Source organism: Furipterus horrens, unplaced genomic scaffold (assembly GCF_987537825.1).
Source record: "Furipterus horrens unplaced genomic scaffold, mFurHor1.1.pri manual_scaffold_8, whole genome shotgun sequence".
NCBI lineage: Eukaryota > Metazoa > Chordata > Mammalia > Chiroptera > Furipteridae > Furipterus > Furipterus horrens.
Window position 1 is genome coordinate 76,977,855 of NW_028327178.1, and position 25,086 is coordinate 77,002,940.

At 36.9% G+C, this 25,086-nt stretch overlaps 1 protein-coding gene across 1 annotated transcript in view; it reads right to left on the minus strand.

Annotated features, from left to right (window-relative positions):
- Positions 1–24,469, minus strand: part of MACROD2 (mono-ADP ribosylhydrolase 2) — a 142,717-nt gene extending 118,248 nt beyond the window's left edge. The window contains exons 1-2 of the mRNA XM_090285200.1: positions 24,185–24,469; positions 17,969–18,085 (exon numbers count right to left, since the gene is read on the minus strand). Coding sequence (XP_090141326.1) covers positions 17,969–18,085; positions 24,185–24,230 — 163 coding nt within the window. The 5' untranslated portion in view covers positions 24,231–24,469. The remainder of the gene's footprint in view (positions 1–17,968; positions 18,086–24,184) is intronic.
- Positions 24,470–25,086: the final 617 nt, after the last annotated feature.

A 25,086-nucleotide genomic window follows, 5' to 3' on the forward strand; every position in this document is an offset into this window, starting at 1 on the left:
GGAACTTCTACCATTTGCAATAGCATGGATGGAACTAGAGAGAATGATGCTTAGTGAAATAAGCCAGGCAACGAAAGAAAAATACCTTATGCTGTCACCTATTACAGGAAATTAATGAACAACACAAACAAATGAGCAAAATTGAACCAGAGGTATGTAAACAAGGAGTAGACTAACAGTAACAAGGGGGGAGGGGGAGAGAGAGAAGGGGGTAAGAAGGGGAAAGGTCTAGTCAAAGAACATGTATAAATGACCCACGGACATGGGCAACTGAGTGGGAACTAAATGTGGGAGGAGGGGAGAGGGTGCAAGGAAGCAAGAGGGGGGAAAAAAAGTGGAACAACTGTAATGGAAAAGCAAACAAAAAATTTTTAGTGGGGGAAAAATGAAAATATAAAGAATGGAGATGCCAGTTCAGTGAATATTAAAAGGACAAGGATTTTCCTTCACACTGTATATTTTTCTCCCTATCTGATCCCTCCAGAGTTTGGTATTCTAAAGAAGTAAGTAATGACATAAGTTTCTTTGCATAAAACTAATAAGACCAGTTGTTAATAGAGGTTTTTTTTTTTACCAAGACTTTGACTGGAATGTCATGCCTAAAGGAGACATGCTTGGGCTCTGGTTGTTACCAAAAAGCCCTGAGGAACTGGGAATGACTTGTGAAGGTAATAAAAGCCCACGAGATAAAAGGCCTGGTACCGTGGTTGGTTGTGCGGTCCACAGCAATCTTTCCAGAGAAGGAATGAAGGTTGTTTTCCTAACAGATGGCTAGAAGGGACCTTAAGACACAATGGAAAACCAGAAGGATTTGGAAAAGACAGGTGTGTACAGGCAAGGCTGAATGCCAGGTATGTGGCTCAGCTTCTGTGCCCTGAAGGGCAGACTGAAGGTCACCCTAAATGTTCCTTGCCTATGTTCCAGTAAAGCAGAACTAAAGATCATAAGTGATCATTTGCTGCTCTTGTTGTGTTTATGCAAATAAACAGGATAAATTAAAAATGGACTTAACACAGTCCCTTTAATTACAAGGAGGGTAATCTTACGGAGAAAAATCATTGTTCAAGGAAAATCACAATGATCAGTGATAGACTATAAAGTAGTGCAGCTAACCGTCTTTAAAGTTTTTTTTTCATTTAAAATATGATTTCACTTGAAAGTTAAAGTATGTCTGTGGTATCATCAAAGATATTTAATTTACAGGCAAGAAGAATGTCAAATGCCTTGCAACTGGGTGTCTTTCCAATAAGACAGTCTTGCAGATATAGAGACTGGTTTGTGGGTTATGTTGCATAAATTAACATGTGTTTTCCGTTTTCAAAGGGCGTAAGCCTATGATCTCATTACCTGAGTGATTATCTGTACATATAGGCCTCATTTAATCCTGTCTGCAGCACTGCCTCCTGAGACTCAACAGTTTGGCTGAACTAAGTGACTGGGTTGGTGAAGAATGGGGTGGTCTGTGGGCTTCACTTTAAAACTGGTTTCTCTTTTCTGTTCTAAAGGCTTGGAAAGAAAGAGCCCAGAGGTCTGAGAGGGGGGAAACCTAAAATATTTCCCTCAGCCCAAACTAAGTATAATGGGCAAAAGGGTTTTGGACAGGTGAGATGTGCCTGGCACACCTTCCTCCAAAAAAGCCCCCCCTTTTTTTTCCCTAATGTGGGACATTGAAAAATTAATCCCTGCCTTTTGTCATCTAATAGTTATGGATTGAATGATGTCTTTTAACCCTTTTGTCAAATCTGTTGCCCCCAGAATACAAGGACAGCCAACTGACCTGGAGTCTGCGCGATCCTCCCCCATGTGGGAAGGCCACCCTCCCCTCCACATCCCCCACTCTTATTAGGGATTTCTGGACCCAAGGGTAGGTAGGATGACGACCATGTCCAGCTTGAAGCAGTTGGAGGAGCTTGAGACCTTCGCCCATTGTCCTTTATAAGACTATAAAGGGTCTTAATATCTGAGAGGGAGGGATTGTTATTTTTTATTGTTAAAATAATTAACCATTTATTTATTTTAAAAAAAGAAGAAGAAGAAATGAAATGGTGAAGCAGGAGAGCTTGTATGTACGAACCATGGGCATGGATTTGGTGGGGTATTGTTGGGGGAGAGGGGGTGCTGGGTGGAGGGGAGCAAAGGGGAAAAACTTGAAATTATTGTAATAATATAACCAATAAAATATAATTTTTTTAAAAGGGAAGAAAAATAAAAATAAAGAAGCATATTTGGTTGGTACAAAGTAGCCAGGGAAGTCAAGAATAATATAGGAAAGGGTGAATCCAAAGAACTTATATGCATGACCCTTGGACATGAACTAAGGTGGGTGGGATTGCTGGGGGAAGGGGATTACTGGGCAGAGAGGAGCAAAGGGGAAAAAAAGTGGGACTACATAACAACATAATCAATAAAATATACTTAAAAATAAAAAAAAATCTAAAATCAGTATGAAAAAGTATATCAAAATAATCACATTTAAAAAAGAAGGATGAGTGGATTTCTCCCTAAAAATTATTAAAACTTATAGCAATGTCAGACTGGCACCAAACTTGCCAAACAGATTTTAAAAATGTAACAACGGAATACAAGATTCCTGCATACATGGAAATTTTAGTATATGATTAAGACAATATCATGTGGATAACTAAATAACCACTGGGAAAAAAAATCTAAAACCACCTACCTCCTATTACACAAAAAGAAATTTCATATATAATATAAACTTAAAGTAAAAATAAGTGATCCTTTTTGCTGGAACTAAAAATGTATTTCCTTTTTATAATTATCAGAATGAGAAAAAGTCTTAATTTAGTAAAACTTAAAATACAAGAGATTTGTTAAAAAATATTTGATGTGACGAAAAAATTTAAATTTTGCCAACAACAGGACAGCACAAATGAAAACAGCAATAATTATAAGAAAAGCTAGCTTAGACATCACTTACTAAGGATTAGACACTGTTCTATGCTGTTTATAATTACTATTTTATTAAACACAATAATCTCCTGAGGTATATACAATCAGTAACCTTGGTTTATCAATGAAGAAATTCACAGAGATTAGGAAATATTCCCAAATAAGTGGCACAACCAATATTCACAACCTGGCTGTCTGGTTCAAGTCTGTACTCTTAACCACCATACTATTCAAGAACAGACTTTTTAAAATATTAGTCATTCACAAAGTTAAAAACAAAAAGCAGCCAATCCAACAGAAAGCTGGGCTAAAGTTTTACATAGACTAACTCAGAAAAAAATCCAGATAGTTAGTACATAGGAAATTTTAAAGAAATTAAAATCGCAACAGCAAAGTGTTATTTTGTCCATTTCAATGACAAACATTTCAGGCATCATTTGTACCTTTTGTTAGCAAAGTTGACAGAAAACAGATATTCATATAACATTGATATGTATATAAACTGTTTTAGCCATTCTGGAAAATGATTTGACAGTTTTATCAAAATTTTAAATATGTACTGACTGTGATTCAACAATTCTACTTCTGATACCCTATTTTTTGTAGAACTCCTAAAAACATACAAAGATTACAAAAATATTCATCGTAACCTTGTTTGCAATAATGAAAAAAATTTCCCATCAAGGATAAAATAATTTATGGTAAACAAATTTAAGTAAATTATGGTAAGACATATAGCCATTTAAAAAAAAAAAAGGAAATCTCAAAATATACTGTAAAGAAAAGCAAACTCAAAAGCACTATATATATAACGGCAATTTTTATATTAAAACTAACAAAATACTGTATATGAGTACACATATTGTAAGTGGGGGGACTCCCCACCCAGTAACGGGGAGGGGTGGAGATGCGCCAAAAGCTGCCCATGCATGCGTCCGTCCACCCAACAATTAGAACAACGCCCACATAACACAAAAAAAAGAGGTGCGCAACACTGGCGCCAAAAACCTGGAAGGTGACTGGAGGGCCACTTCACCCCTGCGGGGGATTATAGGGTGGTCTTTAGGAGGCGGAGTGAGTGAAAATGGCACACTGTCACTCTCCCATCCCATGGCTGGTGGGTCCCTGACTGCAGGCTGAGTTTTCCTGAGCCTAGGGCCTAGCTGGAGGGATTCCGAGTGCCCCTCTGCCATAGCGCTCCAGTACCTGACTGTCCAGAAGCCAGCGGGCTTCGGGTAGGAGGGCAGCAGGGAAGCTAGGGCAGTGGGTTCAGGGAGGGATGGGTCCAGCAAGACCCATGCCCCTCCCCCAAGCAGAAAGCCACTATGGCCAGCCCCTGTCTACAGTCCATGCCTGTGGCAGGGACCCAGCAAAGCCCACGCCGCTTCCCAGGTAGGAAGCGATGGTGGCCTCTGCCTGCCTGTGGCCCAGGCCAGTGTGCGCCAGCTGGCTATGGCCCCAATGCAGCTGGGAAGGGTCGGGCCCGCACCTCTCCCTGAGCCTTCGGACTTGACCAGGAGCACTGCCAGTGCTGGGAACAATGCTGGTAAGGAAGGGGTGGCAAAGTGGGGTGAGGAGATTAGGGCCTACAGGTCCCTGAAGTCAGGTCCTAGGAGGCAATGAGGCTGGACAACAAGCCCAATGCCCCTCCCCGGGCAAGTGAAGCCGTGGGAAACCACTGTGGTGGCCACCCACCAGCAGCAGCCTGCCCACTCCTCTGGCAGCGAGGGCAGGGTGTGCATCAAACAATTTAATATATGTATATAAAAAATACAAATTCCGAGCAGGGGTGTACATCAAGTAATCTAATACAAATTTTGTTTTCCTTTCCACCAAACTCTGTCTCTAGAGTTATTACCTATGGGCAGCAGGTAGTGGCACCCCACTGGTTGTTCAGTTACAATACAGCAGTAAAATATTTATAAAAGTGTAAGAGGCAGCAGCATTAAGAACATACACACCAGTACCAGACTGGCTGGGTTAACCATACACTAACCTCTCAGCCTCAGTTCCCCATACTTATTACTTACTTCCTAGGTTTTGCAGGTCTTCATAAAAACTCCTATTTGTTAATGCTTAAAACAATGCCTGACACACTGTTGCATTAAATAAAAATAAACTAAACAAATGCATAAAGATCTAGAGATAATCATCTAAATGTCATCAGTACTTACCTGTTAGAAATTCTGTGTTTGGGGAAGGGGATACTACGATTTTTTTTAACTCTATTATGTTTTTATATCTTCTGGGTGCTTTAAAAAGACAACGATTTAATGTATTCCTTTGTATTATAAAAATATAACAAAATATAAATACAGATACATAAATGTATGGTATTGACAAACTAATAAATTAATTCCAAGAATAAAAATTTTATCATTAAGTTTTAACATATTCTTTTTAAAATCACTCTTTAAATGAATACAAACATTTAAAGGAAAGCTATAGGTTATTTATTTGTAACTAACTAGAACTCACTTTTAGAAGTAATTACAAAGCCATAAATAACTTGCTAATGTTGATTTGTAGGCACATTTCAGAGCACTTAAGCAATTTTTAATCAAATTACTAGTTTAATCCATATTCACACTCAGATAGTACAAATTTACTTTTAATTAAAAAGTAGTTCATACACTACCAGAGAAATCTAGAGAGGTCTCTCTCACAGAGATATATGACATTTAAAGTAACAGTACAACCCTATCTAGAAAAAAATACATTTATATTTACTTATATTTACCCAGTATAACATTCCATGAGCATAGTTAAGTAGTTTTTAAAATCCCACCTTGGAGCTATTAGCAAATTATGAATGGTCAAAAGTAAACCGAGACTATTATATTATGTCACTTTTCAGTAAAAGTAAATCTCAGATAATTTGATACCTAGGTATGGGTATGTGGAAAAAAATAGGAAAAAGATAATATTGAACATTATGCCTATCTCTCTTTCTAAAAACTGGCTGTCTTTCATCTATTTAATTTGCTCCTCAAAGGTACAGGCAATCCTGGTAATGACCATTTGAGCCACTAATGGGAAAGGTCACAAGATTCCTTATTTAGCTGTTTAAGTATTGATAATTCCAAAGAGTCTGGACACAAGTACTGTGTTAACAAGAATAAGAAAGAAAGAAAGAGAAAGGTAGGATCATTTCCATAAGCCATTTTTTAAATAAAAAGTAAAATTCACAGTGGCCCCTTTCACCAACCCTGAGAGAACCAACAATTAGAATTTTCCTGTGACTCCAGGAAAATCAGGTAACTATTTTGCAGTGAAATCTGAAAAATAAAAACGTACTATTTCTTGAACCTGTGTTCTCACTGTGCCAATCAGTGTTTCAACGTACCCTTTGGCTTAGTGTGTTTAATCATTTAATCAGAAACAGAACAGTGACCTGCATTTAGTACTCTGCCTTACATTAAGGGGAAAAAAATCACTGGTGTTCCAATCACCAATAGAAAATATTGATAAATTACACAGCCAAGGATCAGAAAAGGAAAGTCCACTTTTACAAAATTAATTATTTCATAATAAGAATCTCAATAGTCAGAAAGACACATTAAAAAACAACTTGTTCAATTACCACCTGGTAAAGAAAGTGCTTTTACTATGTCTGACTGATTTTCTTTCAAAATATTTCTAAATAGTTCCAATGACCAAAAAGAAAAAAAGAAAAAACCACTGTGACAGAGTCCATTCTATTCAGAAGCAGCTAATAGTGTTCAAAAGTTTTCTTGTATTGTTCTAAATTCAGATTCGGACATTAAGCCAATTCTCCAAATAGCTGGTCCATCACACCCTTCACTTCATTTCTTTTTCCAAACAAAAGAGCTTTATAAACTAAAATGCAATTATTTTTATAAATTCAAATAACCAGTATTTTCAATAGGCTAGGCATCATTCAGGGGTGGGGGGGAGTCCTAAACATAAACATTAACAGGAAACCTTGAATTTCCAATCAAATTTAACATACTAATATCTTCAATTCTAAGGTAATTTTTTTTTTTTTTAATTTAACATGTCTGAAATTGGCAGGAGTCTTACATTAAAGGCATTTACAGTTGCTACTGGGGAGGCCATGATTGTAACAGTCTTCACTGACTGTGTATGTAAGATCCTATTCATCATTTCTGGTGATATAATTAGACAACCACAACCTCTCAACATTTCGGACAACAATCTACTTAACGACGATTTAAGGAAAGTATGGGTCCTAGTAATTGGTTGGAAATCTTTCATTAATACCATCTGGTAAGATCAAGAAAATGCCAACATTAAAACTTGCAGAATATGTATCAGTGGTTTAGAAGAAAATCACACACAAAAGTAAAATTTTTTAAGTAATGCAACATCACCAATTCAACTAACTGCACAAAAAAAAAAAAAAAAACTTTGTGGAAAAACACAACATCAACAACTCTAAGTGGAAAAACATGATTCAGAAGAGAACTCTTGAGTGCAAAGACGTTTTAGGACTGCCTACACTAATTAATGTCACTTACAGTTTCCTTCCAAGGATGGTGTAACATAAAATTATATAACTGGCAGATCTAAAACAATTTTATATTATATTTATTAAAAGAGATCAGAGTGATGAGAGCATTGTGTAAATACTGAATTGATAGGAATTTTCCCCTTTCTTCTTAATAGATTATATAATGGTGTTTCTTACAGTCATCCGACAGAATATGGTAGTTCAAGGAAGCTCTGTGCATGGTTGGCATGGCAGAAATTCCTAGCTATTCACAAAAACCAGTTTCCAGTTTTATCTTCTTCTTAAACATATAACTATATTACATTTCTAGGCCTCTCTTATGATTAAATATGGCCATATGACTGAGATATAGCCTAAGGTACATGATTGAAAGTCAGGTACACCGTTTCCAGGACTAGTCATAAAAACCTCTGAGCAATACAGTATTCCCTCACTTATCATGGATATTATGTTCTAGACCACCCCACCCCCGCAATAGGGGAAAATCCGTGAAGTAGGAATCTTACATTTATTTTAGTATTTATATATCTTTTAAGGCTTTATAAACCCTTCCCACACACTTATAAACCATTCCCAGTCCCTTATTCACTTTTTCCACTCCCTTATTAACCTTTTCCACAATTTTATAAACACTACTTATGTTCTTAAACATATTCTATACCCTTAAACCTACGTAACTTTAACAACATACGTATACAGTACAGCAAAATCCCGCGATATAGTGAAAAATCCGCGATAATTAAATATAAAATATTTTAAAATCCTGCGATACAGTGAGGCCTTGATAAGTGAATCGCAATATAGAGAGGGACTACTGTATTTATCGCGGGTTTTTCACTATATCGCAGGATTTTGCGGTACCGTATATGTATGTTGTTGTGTAGGTTTAAGAGTGTAGAATATGTTTAAGAACATATGTAGTGTTTATAAAAGTGTAGAAAAGGTTAATAAGGGAGTGGGAAAGGTTAATAAGGGACTGGGAATGGTTTATAAGTGTGTGGGAAGGGTTTATAAAGCCTTAAAAGATATATAAATACTAAAATAAATGTAAGGTTCCAACTTTGCGGATTTTTACCTATCACGGGGGAGGGGGGGGTTCTAGAATGTAATACCCGCGATAAGTGCGGGAATGCTGTACTTCTCTTCCTCTAGGGTTCTCCAAAGCAACCTTAGAAGCAACATGTTAACAAGGCATAGGTTCTATCAACTGCCTCAGAAAAATAATGTTACAACAGAATGTCCCCCCTACATGCACACATACACACTTATATTCTCCAATCTAACACCCACTACCACCAACCCCCACTGACACCAATCATGAACACCCACTCTAGACTGTTAAACTAACTTCTCTCAGATTAAGGCACCAAACATGAGGATTAATTTGTTAAAGCAGCTGCTGCAGCCAAACTAACACAACTGTTTTCACATCTGAAAGTATCAAGTTCAAGCAGAATGATGGACCGGGTAGCTCCAACTTCTCATTTGCCCACAGAAACATCTAAACCAAGATGCAGAAACGGTCTGAACCAAGATGGTTAAAATTCTAGAAAACAGTCAAAGTTTTGCAGAAACCAAGGAAACGCCCAATCAAGAAAAACCCATCTTTAAAAGAAAAGGAAATTTTTGTGACATTTTTACTAATCCTTGTCCCACCCTCTTCCTGCACAAGAGTCATCTTTGTCTTGAAGCAGCAACAATCTGGTTCTTCCTCCCTCCTATGACCCAGAAACAGCAGAACAGACCTCGTTTTCAAATTACTTTGTAAATATGTTCTAACCTATATGGGATACCTGAAAAACTGATGCAAGGCCCTCACTTGTATGTCACCTAACTCAAAAATGAGATGAAAAATCAGCAGGCACTGATCATAAAACCCACTAGGCAACTACAGACTCAAAAACACCAAGGGCAAGATTAGGGGTGGCTATACAATAGACCAGTGGTGCCCAACCCCAGGCCACAGACCAGTGCTGATCCTTGGCCTGTTAGGAACCAGGCTACATAGCAGAAGGTGAGCGGTGAGCAAGTGAGTGAGCAAAGCTCCACTGGCATTACCACATTACCACATGTGCTCCGCCTCAACAGGTCCCTGGTGCCAAAAGGTTGGGGACTGGTGCAACTGACCAGTGGTAAAGATGGGGTGAGAATTTAGAAAGTCATGGGCATGTCCAAACAGGATACGTGCTCAGAAAAAATACCTGAGAAGACCTTAAGCTTGTCCCTCAAGACAATCCTTACATTCAAAGGAAGCCTAGCTAAGTGTTTTAGAAATGTCCCAGCGTAGAGCTAATCTGCAAAAATCTGGAAGAACTCTTAAGAAAAATATCTGGAAAAAATCTGAGCTAAACACCAGCTAACAAAAATGAGACTTCAATTTATCACACATGACAAGAATGAGCTTATGGTAAAATAATTTGGAAAAGTCTCAAAACAAATGAATTATTACAGCCCTCAACAATTAAAAAGGCAATAAACACTGGAGAAATGGGAGGAGGGTTTGATTTCCGGAGTTGCCACATTACAAGAGAAAAACGCGTACTTTTCAATGAAATATCAAAAGGCATATAAAAATTTTTTTAATGTCCCATTCAAACAAACAAAACTAGTTGACAGAAGTAATCTCAGAGGAAGCCCAGATGTTTCAGACTTACTAGGCAATAACCTTTAAACAACCAACCACCTTAAAAGGAAATCAAGAAAAACATGTATGAACATAATGAAAATATCAACAGAAAAGAAATTATAAAAAACAATACAACAAATTTTCTAGAAATAAAAGGCACTATAACTGAGAATGAAAAAATTCAAAACAGGGGTTCAGCAGCAGAAGCAGCAGCCAGAAGAAAGAATTGGCAAACTTTAAAATGAGAGAACTGAAATAATCAAGTCTGAAAAAAGAAAACAGAAGGAAAAAGAAATGTGAACAGAGCACAAAGAACTTGACAGACACCATAAAGGAAACCAATATATGCATTATATAAGCCTCAAAAGTAGAGAAAAAGGTCCTAGCTTCTGTGGCTCAGTGGATTGAGTGTTGGTCTGCGAGCCAAGTGTCGCTAGTTCAATTCCCAGCCAGGGCACATGACTAAGTTGCACATCGGGTCCCCAGTTGGGGCCATGTGAGAGGCAACCACACGGTGATGTTTCTCTCCCTCTCTTTCTCCTTTCTCCTCTCAATCAATCAATCAATAAATAAATAAATAAATAAAGTAAGTAAGTAGAGAAAAAGGCAGACAGATAATTTGAAAAAATACTGGACCAAAATTCCCAAAACTAATGAAAGACATCAATCTATAAGTCAAAAAATTCAACAATCTCCAAGTGGGATAATCTCAGAAACTCACACCAAAATACATTATAATCAAGCAGTTAAAGGCCTAAGACAAAGAGAATCCTGAAAGCAGCAAGGCACCAGTCAAAATGGAGGTGTACAGAAATAAGGCTTGTCTCCTTGCACAAGCACAACAAAAATTGCAACTAAACTAAAAAATTACTATCGCCCAAAATCATCAGAGAATCGAGCTGTATGGAAGTCTTACAATCAAGGGGAAGGAGGAGTTGAGACACAGAGATGTGGAATGAGGGTCCAACAACAACATGTGGTAGACAAAAATCAGGAAAAATACCTCAGGAGGGAGGGATTCCAGCTCTACACCAGACCACTCATACCATGATTCCACTGCCAGGGACATTAAGTCCCCATAACTTCTGGCTGTAAAAAACCAGTGTGGATTGGGGCAACAGAAGAAACTATGGGATTCTTAGATGTCTATTCTTAAAGGCCTTCAGTGGACTCAGAACTTACACAGACTCACTCCCTCTTGGCTCCAGCACCAGGGCAGAAGCCAGAAGGGCACCATCGGCATACAGGGAGAAAGTGAAGTGTCTAGCAACAGCGCAAGTGTGGGGGGACAGCTTCCTCCTGGACAAAACTCCAGAGGCCAAGCAAAGGCACTGTCCCTTTTCTGAGCCAACTACTATCTTGGAAAGTAGTTAAAAAGACTAAAAAAAGAAATAAAGGTGAAGGAAAAACAAACTATGTAGTGATTCATGAATTCTCCATTTTAGAAGTTAATCTGACTAAACCAGCACTCACACTTTCGCATAGAACAGCGGTTCTCAACCTGTGGGTCACGACCCCTTTGGGATCCAACGACCCTTTCACAGGGGTTGCCTAAGACCATCGGAAAACACATATATAATTACATATTGTTTTTGTGATTAATCACTATGCTTTAATTATGTTCAATTTGTAACAATGAAAATACATCCTGCATATCAGATATTTACATTATGATTCAGAACAGTAGCAAAATTACAGTTATGAAGTAGCAACAAAAATAATTTTATGATTGGGGGTCACCACAACATGAGGAACTGTATTAAAGGGTCGCAGCATTAGGAAGGTTGAGAACCACTGACAGAGAATATCATTACACACACAAAAAAAGTTTTTTTATCTGAGTGGCACTTAAGTCTCCAGTGATTACTCCAACACCAGGCTCTTTGTTTGTGTGTTTGTTTTTCAGAATGAGGGGAAAGAAGGAAGAAAAAGAGAAAAACATCAATATGTTGCCTCTCCCAGTGCACTCAACCACTGGGACCCAACACACTACCCATGCATGTGCTCTGATGGAAATCGAACCTGTGACCCAACAGTTTATGGGATGACACTCCAACCAAGCAAGCCACACTGGCTGGGGCTCATTACACAAAAAATGTTTAATGTTAAAGTAAATGCCATTTATTCTCAAAATTCTTGGAAGTTATTTAGCCTATTTAGCTTAATTCTTCCAAGGGGAAACAAAGTTATTTTTTGAAGCAAACTAAGTAATTCAGTAAAGGGTCTGAAAAGTATATATTAAAGGAATTTTTTACAGTTGCTTTACGTGTCAAGAAATAATAATGCCAAAGTAAATGCATTTATAATGGCAATACTTCAAGAGTTTTCAACACTTCAAAACATTATTATATTACAGCTTATATTTATAATTTACACTCATTTAACTTAAAGTCTGTTGACATCTAAACTTGCAGAAATTCAAATCATGAAGTTTAGTTACTAAGTACTATCAATAATAATATACAATGCTGATGAATACATATAACACATAAATTCTCATCTTTGTTTCAACTAAATATCTATGTAATAGTTCATTAAAATCTTTATTGAAATTATTACTGAGCCATCCAACTTTTAAAACTTAATAAAACTGACCTTATATCACAGAGATTTAAAGTATTTGCCATCTGCATTAAAAAGCATCTGACTTTATTTCTAATCCTATCATTTCCACATGAGTCTAAAAATACAGTGAAGAAAAGGTGGAAAGAAAGGAAATAATACCCAAAAATACCACCAGACAATAACTTATCATTTATTCAATTCACACAGCAAACATTTTCTGAATATCTACTGTGCACCGTGCATTATGCTAGATGCTAGGGATATAAGGAAGAAGTAAAACACTGTTCTGTTTTCATGGTAATTACAATCTCATAAGGAAATTGACCATAACCAGAAAATCCTAAGATTGAGTCATTAAAAAAATTGATTTAATGCTCTATGAAAAGGAACATACTCTATAGAAGCATATAATAAAGGAATGTGTAACAGAGTAAGAGTACAGAAACAACTTCAGAGAGAACAGAAGGGCTGCAAGCTGCAAACTGAAAGCTGAGAAAAATTAGGAAGGTGAAAGTAGTGGTGAAAAAAAGAAAAATCAGAAGAAGACCCAGCAGTGTAAGGAAGCATAGAACATTCAAGAAATAGAAAGGATAGTGTAACAAGATGCAGAGACCAAGAAAGGAAGTGGTATAAAAGAGGCCAAAGCAGAAAGGGGCCAGATCATAAAAAAGTTTAGGTCATTTTAGGATGTTAGTCTTTACCCTAATATTCACTTCCAAACTGAAAAATGTCTGTTGCTAATATGTTCTACTTATTTCAGGTAATGGAAGATTAACAAATAATTGTTCAAAGAAGTCAGAGTGGTCTTAGTTACTTAAGGCAAAATAGATTTCTGATTTTTAAAATTAAATTCATTTTAAGATCATGTAAGAGTAGAGAAATACCACTACCCACCCAACATAAAAGATTTGTATCTAAGAAGCTCGGGTGTTTTGCTCTGAGTCTTCTGCTTCTACAGATTATTTTACTTTTAAGTTATAGGTTCCAACTGAGTATGATTGTATAAAAAGGAATCAACTAGTATAAATAACCCATGAACATGTACAACGAGGTGGGGATTGACTGTGGGAGAAGGAGTGGGTTGGGTGGGGGGGAAAGAAATGGGGAAAAAGTGCGACAACTGTAATAGAAAAACAATAAATAAATCAAAAAAATTTTTAAATAAAAAGGAATCAATATCAAATGATTAGGAAACATTCCTTTCCAATTTTTTATCCCTCCTAAATTCCATCCTGTTTTAAATAACATTTTTCTAAACATTCAGTTATTTTATATTTCAGAGAACCAACTCAATCTGAAAACTTGTAAAAAAAAATCTAGTATTTATTCTGCCTTTTCTGTCTAAATTGTACTGCATGAAAACAAAAAAAAAAGTTGATTCTATTAAATAAAACAGTTTATAGAAGTCCAACTAATAAATGAGGAATGAATGATAATACGAAAATAACACTGTTTGTAACCCCTAAAAAATAATGATCATCAATGGCAACTAAAATAATTTAGGTGAAAAGTTGATTGGGAACTTTAAAATGGATGAATTAGCCTGATAATACTTCAACTAGTGATCAGTTTTATCGCAAGAAGGAGAATTGGACATTATGTGGCTTCTAATATGCAAAAGAAAGTACAAGAATCCATAAAATATTCTTTAAAAAAACTTAAACCCAAGTCTGATCAAGCCTCTGTATTTACCAGCTCATTAGAAACACAGGAGATTGAGGGACGTGTTAAATTACATCACAAAGATGCAGTCAGCAAAATGCAAAACAAACGAAAAATTCTGTAAGACAAACAACCTACTTTCTTCATCAAATAAGTTACAAGGGGGAAAAGAGAACAGAGAAAAAAGAAATTATAGATTAAGAGACTTAGGAAATACATCAATTAAAAGCGATATGTGGACCTTGTTTATATCCTGACTCAAGCAAAACCAAGTGTACAAAAAAGCAAAACCTTGACACAATGGGAAAAAATTCAAATACCAACTGGATATTTAATCATATTAAAGAATTATTAAGTTTTAGCTGTGATGATAGTATAGTGGTTATATTAAAACAACAAAACCGTGTCCCTATCTTTTAGATGTACATAGATATGCATCCTTACATATATTTATAGATAAAACTGATATTATGTACAGGGATTGCTTCAAAATAGTCTGGGGGAAAAGGTGCAGGGAGCTCTGGTATAGATGAAATAAAATTGGCCACTTATCAACTGTTGAAAATGAATAATGGGTGCACAAAATTTCATTATACTCTCTATTATTATACATGTTTTTAAATGCTCATTTTAAACTTTGAGAAAAAATTAAAAAGAACTGTTCTTTGTAGACTGTTAACCTCTGAGGCATTCTTATTTATACTGATTGAGTCCACCTATGCATGAGGCACTTTTCCAGGTGCTACAGAACAGTACAATAGGAGAGACAAGCATTTTTAAATTCCTGACAAGGCAACTGACAAATGAAGTAGAATTATTACATAATTTCTGATAGAGGAAAAATTAATTATAAGCATATAATTCCAGAGATTTACTAATAGTATCTGATAAATATGAACATGAACAATAAAACAAATCGCTTTTTGTTTTGACAATCATGTCCTATTCTTTTCCTCTTCAGATCCATAGTTTTCCAATACTACCAAAGTAGTAAGTCAAAGTAAAAGTACAGAGTGGAGCAAAAGTAGGTTTACAATTGTTCACATGGAAAATAATACAATAATTAATAAATAATAAAGAGTAAACTCTGTGTTTTGCATACCCACAACTGCAAACCTAGTTTTGCCCCACCATGTATTACCTACTTGTATCCTCCTCTCTACACAAATGCTGATTTTATATTGTTTGGCAATTTCTGGTTGCCTTTTATTAGGAGAGCTTAAAGTCAAAATATGACTAACACATTCAGCCTCTCCCCTCCTTTTAAAATTTTCTACTATATAACAAGCAGCATTTAATTAAATTAAGAGGAAACTGAGCAGAGTAAAAAAAAGTATTTTTAAACAATAGCTTGAGAAGTTCAAGGCCAAAATGACCTTCTATAAAAACAAAGATAATGATAAACTACTAGATTGAAAATTGGTATATTGTGCTAGTCCAATAAATACTGTTCATTTCCTAAATATCAGAAACTATCTTCTTTTAAAACTTAGTTTGAAATCTCATACTTAAAAAATGAAACAATTATAAATATCAATACCTATTTATATATACATACATTTATAAGCAATTTATAAGCTTAAACATTTCAAAATAAAATATAAAAATATAACTATAGAAGTCCAACTAATAAATGAAGAATGAATGATAATATTAAAATAACACTGTTTTGTAACCCCTAAAAAATAATGATCATCAATGGCAACTATATGATTTTTTAATTTGTATTTTTCAAAGATATTTCAAACTGTAAAAATACTAAAATTCTTTTGACCAATATTTTAGTTAACTAAGATTGGATATGTAACACTAGAAGAAAACACTTATAAAAGTTATATATTATATAAAGAAATTAACAGATATTACATGTAAAATGAACTAATCTATTTCATGAAAAAGGAGAGGCCAGTCACCATTTTCTATGTCACAACAGACAGAAATAAGTAACACTAGATGAAGAGAATAAAACATTGTTTAACAGAAATACAATTTTGACCATATCACCTAGTTCCCCATGAAGGTCTGTTATTCTCAAAAACCATGAAGGTAAAAACTAAAATACATGGAGAAGTTGTAAACCACTTATAAAGTTCCTACTGGGGACAGCATTAAATACATGGGATCTTGTTAGGGAATAGCAATGTCAGATGTTACTCAATGTATCTTAACTGATTTGGGGGACATATTTTGGTGTGTATTATCTCTAAAAATATCCAACACTGAGTTCATAAAACCCAGTTCAACTCTATACTCTTACATGCTAAATGTTCAAGTAGAAGCAACCAAGCTTCTCTGCAGAGGTGAGCCAACCCAACACTGGGCAACGCAGCCCAGGTACCACTGCTGCTTTGTCAATTATTGTGTCAACAACAAGAATCTACCTCTATCTCAGGAGGCAATTTTTTTTAAAAAAAGAACACCATGCACTGCATTCTTAGAAAACTGACCAGCTAAAACTGTGACCAATAAAGAAAATCAGATGACTGAAGCACTGGAAAAAGAAAGCCTTACTAGCATAAAAAAAATGAAGCTGAAATATTTAATACCAGTTTCTTATAAACAAAAGAATAGCTGAAACTCAAACATTAAAAGGCACATGGTCTTAGGTCAGACAAGGTCCAAAATTCTGTCCTTTTCATCTCTAGCTGTTTTCTTTTCATTACACAGCACTATCTAATCTTCCAATGATGTCTTAATTAAACCACTATTAAAACCACCTGCATTTACTTAGGACACTGGGCAAGCAGGTCAGATGTGTACATCCCAGTCAGCTAATGACCCCATTAGAACTTAAGATAAACCCACTACCCAACTTGTTCAAGGGCACACATTTGCCTTCCCAGAAAAACAAAATTCTGTTTAAAGCCCAAACTCTCAGGTAAATGTGTTCTCTTCACAGATACTAAAGCTTAATTTGGCTGCTATTTCCCACAGATTTTATCCACTGGAACTCCATGCTAGTCTTCTTATTCTGGGCCATAATATCCTGTACACTTCTATGAGAGACCACAACTTGTGAAATTAGCATGTTCCAAGTCCCTTTATAAAGTTCCCTTTCTTGTCAACTGCTAAATATCCTAAAAAGCACCCTGTTTCTTCAAACTTAGCATTCAGAGCATAAACAGCAATGAATGTTAATTCAGAGATAAATGTATTAAGCATACACTGAATTTATTATGTTGTTTTTTTAGAATTTTCTTCCATGAACATTTGTAATACTTAAAATTTCATTTATATTCTAACACATATATTTTCCTTCTATCTAGATTCTCATTAAATCAAAACAGGTTTGCAATAATTTGTCATACAAATACTTTATATGCAGACATAATACCAGACCACACAAATATATATACTCTTCTCTAAACAAGCCCTGCCACCAAAGCAGCAATCCTATTATCTGCTCCAAAAACTACGCAAAGTAATTTTTTAATGTCCATTGAGTGTACCATTATATAATTTTGGTGTAGTTCAGAATGGTTAGGGTTAGGATAAAAAAAATAAGTAAAAAACAATAATTTTCTAAGTTGAAATAATGCATAATATATTGCTAAAAACAATTAAATGACAACCAACACTGATTTCAAATAGCAAAATTGTCATCTATTTATTAAATGCCTGTTAGTCACTTTTTCAAAAGCTGTCTTGCAGAAGTCATTAAAAAAATGGCAACAGTATCTACGTGAAAAATATTCTGAGAAACTTACCATCATTTTGGCTCTTGCCCTTCACCTCTTCCTTCCACGGTAGGATAGTGTTCAGGGTAACATAGTCCCTTATGTATTCTTTGCGTCTTTCCTCTAGGGTCATCTTCAGTAAGCGTTCTTGCAAAATAAAAGCAGAATTTCCATTTGTATGTAACTTTTAAGATGAGGAATTATTTTATAAGTTAAATATTAACCATGTTAAACTACCAAAAACAAAAATCATTGTGGGCTTGAGAAACACCAAAATGCAAATCTAATGACTCTGTATCTGAGTGTTAAAAGGTATAAAATTAATACCATATTAGCAAGGAAGTAAAAATAAGGAACTCTTTTAATCAACATCTATTGACAGTCTACTGTGTACCAGGTGATATGTTTATATGCTGCAAGTACATAGGAGATCCTTACCTTTGAAAAAATTCACAAAACAAAAGAGGAAATGGTTAAAAGACAAAATAACAGCTACAGTAACAAAACACAAATTCATAAATCAGGTATGTACCACTGCTAAGAGCACAAGAAAGGCAGTTTCCAATATATTTTCTTAATTCAAAAATGGCATCCACAATAAAAGTGCACTTTTAACTTAATAACACCTTTTTGTAAGTGATATAAACATACTTTAAATATATGCATACATCTTGATTACAAGATTAAAATATGTTTAAGTGCATCTTAGAATTGATAATAATTGGTATCATTTATAAAGAATTCACTGGCCCTGACGTGGCTCCGTTGGTTGGAGCGTCACATAGTATATACCAAAAGGCCATCAGTTCGACTGCTGATCAGGGCACAGAACTAGGTTGCAGGTTGATCCCTCACCGGGGCAGATACAGGAGTCAACCGATAGATGTTTCTCTCTCACATCAATGTTTCTTTGTCCTTCTCACTCTCGCTCTCTCTTCCTCTCTCTCTTTCTAAAACAATAAACATATCCTCACGTGAGGACTAGAGAAGAAAAAAAAGAATTCACTGTGTGCCAGGTACTTCCCATGTATAATTTCATTGAAATAATCTTCCTAACAATTCAGTAAATTGATAGTATTAATGTCCTTATTATGCAGATAGGGAAATAAAGCACATCAAAGTTCAGTAGTCTGTCCAAAGCAAGATAGCTTTCCATGAAAATCCAGTCAGATATCTCCATTAGTCAGAAACTATAGCCTATACAATTAGCCACTATACTGTACTGCCTTCTCAAAAAAGCCGGGTCCCTAAAAGATATAATGTGTACACTTGTTCCCAATAGGTAGAATTTTGCCATGAAGAGGTAAGGATATTTCAGAGTAAAGGAGCAATGTAAACAAAGAAGATATGAATAGTTTAATGAAGCTGCGAGATATGCTATCAAAAGGGAAGTGGCCACAGAAGGGAAAAGCAGCTTGAAACATAAGTTAAAACAAAAATATGAGCAGTTTAACCTTCATTCTATAAAGGAAACCACTAATATTCAAAGTTGATTATGCATATCCCAGAAAGTACATAAAACAATCCACTAGTATACAAGGAAAAAAAATGTATAAAGAAGAAATAAAATTTACTAATATTCAATATATAAACTGACACTGGCATCCTCACTTATTCTGTATGTCAGCTGTCATGTATCACACACTCTACCAAGGGATGTATTCTCACTCTCCAATTCTCTTTCAGCATATTATAAGATGTCATAGTTTCAGCGAATGCCTTTAAGGATATTATCTAGTTTTAGGTAATCCAACCCTCACAAAATAATCACTTTAACAGATTCTTCCACAGAAATAAACTATAGAAAGTATTAATGTAAGCACAAGCGAACAAGAAACAGGGAGCCAACATTTTTTCCAGCTCCTAAAACTGATTTTTCTTCAGCCACATAAATAAGACTGAACAATGACAAAAAAAAAAAAAAGAAAAAGAAAAAAGCCATATTTTAATCAGATGCGTTATATTAAATCACAATACTCAAGGGTCAACACCATATTGAAATTCAGATGCCTATAGGGCATTCAAGTTGAAATCAAGAATCTGGAACTTAAGAAAAAGGTCTAGCCTAGATATTTTGGAAATTACAACCTAAACTTCTGGTCCTATAAGAAGTTCATAGGGAAGAGTAAGAGAAGGGGCAAACCTCAAAAGAAAAAATATTTAGGAAGTGGACATAAAAAAAGGGAAAAATAAAATAAAGCTTAGACGTCACTTGGAGCACAAGGTGAATCAAGGTCCCAGGATGTGAAAACCAGCAGAGAAAAGAGTTTTAATATGCAGAAGAGGAGACATACTACCAATTGTACAGGAAGATAAAGAAGAATAAAAATTAATAAGCCATTGGCTTTATCAACTGGGTCACCAAAAGCACTGAAAAGAGAACAAAGTGGTTAACAAAACTGTCGGAGTGTTAATCCCAAATCATGTCAATCTATGTGATCTTGGGTTACTTAAACTCTTTATGTCTCAGTTTCCTTTTGAGATAGGTTGGTAGGTATATTCTCAATTTACAGATGAGGCAACTAAATCAGAGAGGTTAAATAATTCACCTAAGGTTCTACACATAGTAAGCAGTACAACTAGGTTCAAATCCATGCAAATGGTGTTCAAAGCTCTTGATCCTAGAGTACACTACCTCAGAGGATTGTTGTGTGAATTAAATGAGATCACATGTAAAGTACCTAGAATAGTGCTTTTCAGAATAATGCACAAAGGCCACAAGACCAGCACTATAGCGGGGCCTTGATATAATAAGTGAGAGGGCAGGCACAGATGGACCACCCAGCTGAAATCCCTCTCAGAATCCCCAGCAGCCATACATCCAGAGCTCAGCAACACTGTCAATGATTCAGACAAATGAGCTTGCTTTCCCTAGTTCTGGAGATGCACGTTTCAGAGGCATGCACGTCACATTGCTTTAAGCAAGTAAGTATAACCTGGCCACCAATTAGAATGAAAGGGAGTCAACACTTTCACAATTGTGTTGAGAGTTTATTATGGGCTGATCATTTTCCTAAATGATTGATTGCATCAATTAATTCTCCCAAACATCCCTCCCACCCCAACCCCATTCCCATAAGCAGAAGCGGAAAAGTAAAGAATAGAGAATAATACTTATTCTTTTTTCAAAGTATACGCATAGACATAGCATTCTTTCTCTTCCATTGCAGTAATAAGGCTACCGAAAAGACTATTGAGACACCTTAAGACCACTTCTTAAAGTAGCTTTTGAAGAAACTTCTTGCAGTTTTTGTCTTATTTCCTATGAAGGCTAGGATTGTGCTGAATATTATGTTTCTTTATACGATGTGTCATAGGAGCACTTCTGTCTGTCTCTTTCTCCTAATTGGAGCTTAGGAGAAAGTTGCTGTAACTTGTTTCCTGAGCCCATTTCTTCTACAGCTCACTTCTACCTCTATAACTGTCTTAATAAACTATCTTTTATTTTTAAAAAAAATTTAAGGCAATATCAGCTGTTTAGTAAGAGGACACGGTCTTGATGGAATAGGAAGCCTGAAGGGAATAAAAAACTTGAAATAATCACACAGAGAAGGAAAAGAGATAACTAGAATTTACCAAAGCACTACTAATAAAGCTCAGATCACTAAAATGGAATTATAATATCACTGATCAGGTTGAAATACATGAAGCAGCTGTAGTTTTAATAAATGTCAGAAGGTGCATGTGGGAATGCAACCTGGCCACTGGCACCCCATTTATTTAAAAATTTAAGTGTAGACACTTAGAACAAAACAAGATCAATAACATAAAACAGTGAGATAATTTAAGTTTCAGTACTTAAAATGATAACACCTATTAAGCAGTTTTGAATTAGATCTCAAAATACTAGATCAAAAACATCTAATTAACATATATGAACTTGAGAACTCCTTAATCATTTGTTTAAACAATGAGAAATACTGAGGACTATAAACATATACTATACAGTTTCTTTGGTATTAATCAAAATTTTCCTTAAAGAATGCTTCATCTTTACAACAAATCCTTTCTTTGTTAACCAAGCATCTAAATAGGCAGATCTACTCACTAGATGTTATACTGTGTTAAAATATTTACACAATGCCTTCACATTTTGATGAGGTGGGTAAGCCTTTAGATTTAAAAACAGCTGCAAAAATATGATACCATCCTCTATGGTGTAATAAAAGGAAAAAGGTGATACATCCCATCAGCTTAACACTAACTACTATACTGGAAATCCTTAGCTTCTTCTCGATGGCATACTATAAATATATCTTAAATATTAACTACTCCAAAAATAGACATGCCGAAAAGACATTTAAACATATATTAAAGTCTTGAAGTCTCAATAACTTTTCCCTTTAACATTAAACCTCAGGCAAAAAATAGGTTAGTTTTGGATAAGAAAATGTATTTTGTTAAATGTCTTCTTTAATTGTGCATTTGCTTCTTCATTTTGAAAATGTTAATTTGGTTAAGTTTCCCATAATTAGAAGCAAAAGAAAAATTAAGACATTAAAAACTCTAAAACGCCTGCTTATCACAGTTCAACTGTGTAGATGAAGGAAGCACTGGAACATCATTACTCAGGAACATTATTTACTATGACAAAAAAATAGTTCTTAATTACTATAAGTTCATCAATGATTCATGTATTGAAATCAATCTCCATGCTTTCATTACTTTGCCTTCATTATTATCGATAAACAAAGTTAACATTTCAAGACCATCAATAAAAATGGGCATAAGTGATTTTTCAATGCTTATAAATAAAATCCTTGTTGAAAGTGCATAGAAAGTCAAATAACTGCTACTGCAAAAACAAAATTATTTCACACTACTTTATATATCAGGCTATTATTCTCAACAGCATTTGTTTTGTGACACCAGAATTTTTAGTTCTATATATGACTATAATCTTTAAAACATAATTAAATGACATACAATCTAATCTTTCAATATTATAGAGACCATTCTAATCAGTTCTTATGTTAATTCTCTCAAAAGTTAATTTTTTTTTAATCCCTTCTCATCACTTTCCTTGCACATTGCTTGCAGGAGCCCCAATTAGAGAAGATTCTTTTTCCACATTCATTCCATATTTTTATCCACTGCTTGCCCAGGTGTTTACAAAGACCAGGACTTGCAATAAAAATCTACAGGTTTTAGAGAGCTATTTCAACCTAGTCACCCCTTTATCCTTCTATAAAGGTGGAATACTTAGGAGAGATTTGCGCTACCTTCATTGGACCTCACTCCACACACAGGTTTAGTATATCTTAGCCATAACAAGTACTTTTTGCTACATTTCTGTAAAAAGGCTAAAGAATAAAAAGAGTGAGGGAGGGGGGAACTCCAGAGACCCAAGTTTTACCTTAGAATATTATCTAACTATAATGCAAGAGAGAAGAGAAGAAGGTTGGATCGCACACTTCTGTATCTTAAGGAAACCAGTGCCACTTTCACTGATTTGAATAAGCCTTGATAGGCACAAAATTCAGGGGTGGGTTCACTCACAGGGAGTGACATCGGTCTCACAATCTTACTCTGAGCAACTTCAGACTATGAATGTGAATGGAATACGTATTGAGAAACGCTGCAGAGAGAAAAGTCCATTTCGATTTCTGTGAAGGCACTTATCCTCACGGACAAGACGCTTGTTTTAGGTTTCCCCTAGAGTTCCAGGTTTCAAGTCACACGTCGGTGCAGAATAAAGTGAGGGACCTAGAGAAGGGGTAAACACCCCAAGGTGGGGACAATGCAGGCTGAGAGTTGGGGGCCACAATCGAAGAGTGAGTGAGTGAGTGTCGGCTGGGCGCGGAGGCGCAGCAAGAGCTGCAGCGGGTGTGTCTGCTGGTGGGCACGTGTCCCCAGGACTCCCCGCCAGGCGTGTGAAAAGTCCCAGCAGGAGTCCGGAGACCGGGTAGGGGACCAGAGAAGTGGCAGCCCGGAGACTATCGCGCCGAGGGCCACGCCGCGAGTGAGGCTAAAGGCAGCCCCGACTGCAAAGGTAACCAGGCGCGGCGGGAGGCAGAGAGGGGCGTGCGCTCACACGTGCGCGAGCGGCAGGTACCCGGGGGCGGCGCGTGCACGCCTGTGTGAGCGCGCGTTGCGCGTATGTACACACGGACACACAAGGGAGGCGGTATCGGTCGAGCGGGCGCGAGGCGGGAGCTCGGGCGGAGGGCGCCGCGGCACACACAGCCCTGACCCCCGCCCCCACCCCACAACCACGCGCACCCCCGCACCCGACAGGCCGGTTACCTTTCTCCTCTCTCCACACCTTTTTCTTCTTGTTGCTGGGGTACATGTTGCCGTGGGGGTGGCTGGCTTTAAGCTGCAAGTTCCCCAGGCTCACGGGCAAATAGGGTGGTGTGGAGTGGGAGGGGGTGAAGGGGGCACTCGGGAGAGAAAAACTAAAAAAGGCTCTGCGTCCCACGCCGCTCGCAGCTCTCCAATCGCTGCCCTCCTCCCTCAACCCGCGCTTGGCTTCGGCTCCCACCCGCCGCAGCCCCGCGGACGCCGCCACAGCAGCACCTCAGAGCCTGTCAACTAGGTCACGCCTCGCGCTAACCTAACCACCCGCGCAGGCCCCGCCCCCCAGCTGCTGGCCAGCACCGCCTCCCATTGGCTGCACCGCCCGCCGCTCTCTGAGATCCAGCCACCAAGCGCCCAGACTTCAGCCCCAGGGCGCACGCGCAGGCGCAGGCTCGAGCCCGACGCCAAGGACGTTTGGGAGCTGAAGGAGGCGGAGCCAGGGCGTGAGGGTTCTGGAAATGGCCTCGTGATGGGGGCAGTGAGAGATGCGGACACCTGAGAGGACAGTGAGGAGGGAGACACCTCCCCTAGGCCTCGAAGCGGTGGGAGGTACTTAGGGCGTGGCCTATAGTCCAGGTGCACCAGGTGACTGAGGTGTGAGCTGGGACCCCTGTCTTAGGAATGGAAGATGTGAGAGTGAGAGCTATAAGTCAACATGTATTGGCTATATTCACTTTAACTGGCTCATCTGCACATATTTTACTAGATAATCCGAAGCTTTCTTCTTGGTAGGCAAATATAACGGAAAGGAATGAAAGGATTGGAAAATGGTTCCAGATTATATACAATGTGCTCCTGAACCTTGTAGTAAAAATTGCAGATTTCACTGGAGTTCGGTGAAGTTTGGA